The 3,144-nt window shown below is 50.0% G+C and overlaps 1 protein-coding gene across 1 annotated transcript; it reads left to right on the top strand.

Annotated features, from left to right (window-relative positions):
- Positions 1-1,327: 1,327 nt before the first annotated feature.
- Positions 1,328-2,779, top strand: SNRPF (small nuclear ribonucleoprotein polypeptide F). Its single transcript, XM_062568329.1, has 4 exons — positions 1,328-1,471; positions 1,597-1,722; positions 2,016-2,080; positions 2,659-2,779. Exons 1-4 carry the CDS (start codon positions 1,469-1,471, stop codon positions 2,723-2,725), a joined length of 261 nt encoding a protein of 86 aa, XP_062424313.1. The 5' UTR covers positions 1,328-1,468; the 3' UTR covers positions 2,726-2,779.
- The last annotated feature ends 365 nt before the right edge of the window (positions 2,780-3,144 follow it).

Raw genomic sequence — 3,144 nt, forward strand, 5'->3', positions numbered from 1 at the left:
GAGTATGTGTGTTTTCCAAAGAAAGCAACCAGTACAATAAATATGAAGGGAATATTCCATATGCAGGTACATAAGTTCACATTGCTGCATACAATAACATAAGACATGGATTAGCAGAGACAATGTAGACATTAGTGTAAATGTGACAGATTAGTAAACCGTATACCGTTAGACTGCTTCATCTATCAAAGATTAAAACTTAGGGAATTATAGCCAGAGCAGCAGGACTGAAGCTTCATGCATGTGAATAGGTTGATGCTCTCTACAGCCAAGAGAGGCTGTGGTAGCTTTGCCTGGGAGTCAAATGAGATCGAGCAGATCACTAGCACTACGGCAAGGACATATTTTATTTGTCTTTTAAACTCTCAGGCTTTCCACCTTTGTGTATGGAGGAATAAAAGCATATTAGTTTGCAAAATTATTTTTATACAGGAATTGATTTCACCATGCTTTGAACTGCAGCACTTGCTGGTAACATTAGAAGGAAAGTTTCTCAGCAGCAGTCTCCCAGCAGATGCCACGGTCATCATACAAGTTAAACACTGCCATCTCGTGGAGATGTATCTATATAGACACACAGGTACAAGATAGGTACATAGTCCTGAGCTGGAAACAGTCCTCAGTGCTGTCAGTTCTCAAAACCAAAATTATAATGTACTGGAAAGGTGCCCTTCGACTCCAGTGGAGTTATTTTCGCAAACTCGTAGGTGTGTACATATGATTTACACACAGACAGCCTTGATCGCTAAACTGTGACAGATTCATGCCCGGCTGCGAGAGGATGTGTTACTGTTGTGGTACAATTTTGAAGGCGAAAGACGGTTTCAGACAGTTTGAGGGGAAAAGAGCACGAAATCAGCTCCTCGGGGCTCTGCGGGACCGGGGTGATGAGGCGGCCAAAGCAGAGACAGAGCGGAAGGCGCTCACCCAGCCCCTGGGGTCCTGAGGCAGCGGCCGAGGAGGTGGGAGACGGCTCCACCGGGAAGGTGCCCCGGGGCGGCCCCGCGCGCGGGACCGCTGAAAGCCCGCCCGCCGCGCGGCACCACCAACTGCCGCCCCGGCCCCGCCCCGCCCCCAACGGCCGCCCCGGCCCCGCCTCCTCCCCCTCCCCCTCCCCCTCCCCCTCCCCCTCCCAGCGCCGTACTGCGGGAAGCGCAGCACAATAACGTCGCCGGGGGCCACGGCACCGCTGGTGGGACCGACCATTGGCTGGAAAAGCGGCTGAGCCGCGGCAGCCCGACCAATGAGGGAGGCTCATAGCTCCGCCTCGGCGGCGGCCAGCCAATGGGCAGCGCCGCTTTTCTCTTGGCGCGCAGGGGTGTGAGAGGTCGGAGGGCGAGGCGCTGCCCCGGAAGCGAAAGCCGGAGCGGGCCTGCCTTCGCCTCGGTGCCGGGCCGCAGCGGGCGCACGTGCGGCGCGGGAGGAGCCTTTGTGCGGCCTGCGCGTCCCCCTCGGTCGCTGCGTCGCCATGGTGAGGGCGGCGCGCGCGGGCCGCGCCGCGGGGCGGCGGGCGCGGCGGCCGTTGTGAACGGTCTCGAGGCAGCGGGGTGGGCAGGCGGGAATCCAGCGCGCTAACGGGGTCGCTGTCGCCGGCAGAGCCTGCCCCTGAACCCCAAGCCCTTCCTGAACGGGCTGACGGGGAAGCCGGTGATGGTGAAGCTGAAGTGGGGAATGGAGTACAAGGGCTACCTCGTGTCCGTGGACGGTTACATGAACATGCAGGTGAGGAGCGGGGGGTGAGTGTGTGTTGGGGGGGCGCCTCCAGGGCGCGCTGAGCGCCTTCGGGCTGGGACAGCCCCGGGCCTCGACTCGGCACTTGGCCCGCTCGGGGGGCGGGGGAAACGGGCACTTGTAAAGCATCTGCGGTGTCCGTGCTGCGAGACCCCGACGGGAGCCAGAGGGGAGCCGCGCTCGGCTCCCTGCGGTCAGGGTAGCTGGGCTGTGGGCAAAACGCGGAGCGTTCCGTGAAATTTTCTGTTATAATCACTCTAATACTTGTTGGTTGTCTTCTTAAGCTTGCAAACACAGAAGAGTATATAGATGGTGCGCTGTCTGGACACCTTGGTGAAGTTTTGATAAGGTAATTAGACCCTGTCTCCCCCGTAAATACAAAAAGTTTAGAAGGAGTATCACTTGCACTAAAACTAGGTGCTGTGTCTCTTGTTTAAATGCATTTCAAAATGATAAATATTAATGTAATTCTTCGGTGAAGATTACAAACGCTAACTCTTCTTCCCTTCAGGAGGAATCCCCACATAAAACTGGATTTTGTTAAGAAATACTTACGATGCTTCAGTAATTAAATGCCTTAGTTATCCAGAATACTGTAGAATTATTAATTGCTCGGCATTAATAGGGTATATTAGCATATTGCTAATTTTAAATGGTTATTAACCTTGATTGTAACTGTTAATCCAAAATTAAAGTAGTCTTGTATGGCATTGTTAATCAGTTTATGCATTTTAAAACATGGAGTCTTTTAATTACAATGAGCTTCAGAAAAGCTGTACAAGGTCAACAGCAACAATTTACTGCACAGAACTTAGCTGTGGCCAGGCTACAGTGAAACAGGAAAATACTTAAAGCAATGTATGCATGGGGAAGATTAAAACAACAATGTATTTAAAGCTAAGAGGAAATTTTTTATTCTGTTCGCAGATGCAATAATGTTTTGTACATCAGAGGTGTGGAAGAAGAGGAAGAAGACGGGGAAATGAGGGAATAGGTGTTTGTATATCTGGAAATAAACATTTTTTTTTCTTTTTTTTATTTTCCACAACTTTGTAATAAGGTCCTTACTTCTTGTTTTACGTATTTTAATATGGGGAAGGTAACATTTAAATAATTTCTAATATTTTAATGGAGTCTGAAAAACTAGTGCTGGGAGTAGGGTAAACTATTGCAATTCAAAACTGGGAAAACTAGCATATAATGCAAGATACAGAACTCCCCGTCTTGCGTACATGGTTCTTTTCTGCTGTTCTAAGCTGAGTGGGTGAGTAGACTGAAAGAGTTGCAGGAATAGCCTTTTCGGTAATGGTGATAAAACAGACTGTAGAATGAGCAGCAGAACAAACTTTAAAAATATCCTCATGTGCCTACTGCAGATTGATTTCATAATGATTCCTTTTGCTCTCAACTGGT

This window comes from Rhea pennata, chromosome 1 (genome assembly GCF_028389875.1).
Source record: "Rhea pennata isolate bPtePen1 chromosome 1, bPtePen1.pri, whole genome shotgun sequence".
In the NCBI taxonomy this organism is placed as follows: Eukaryota; Metazoa; Chordata; class Aves; order Rheiformes; family Rheidae; genus Rhea; species Rhea pennata.

Coding starts and splice junctions, on each gene's coding strand:
- SNRPF (XM_062568329.1), top strand. Junction 1,723..2,015: donor ACGGTTACATGAACATGCAG/GTGAGGAGCGGG, acceptor TGTCTTCTTAAG/CTTGCAAACACAGAAGAGTA. Junction 2,081..2,658: donor CTTGGTGAAGTTTTGATAAG/GTAATTAGACCC, acceptor TTCTGTTCGCAG/ATGCAATAATGTTTTGTACA.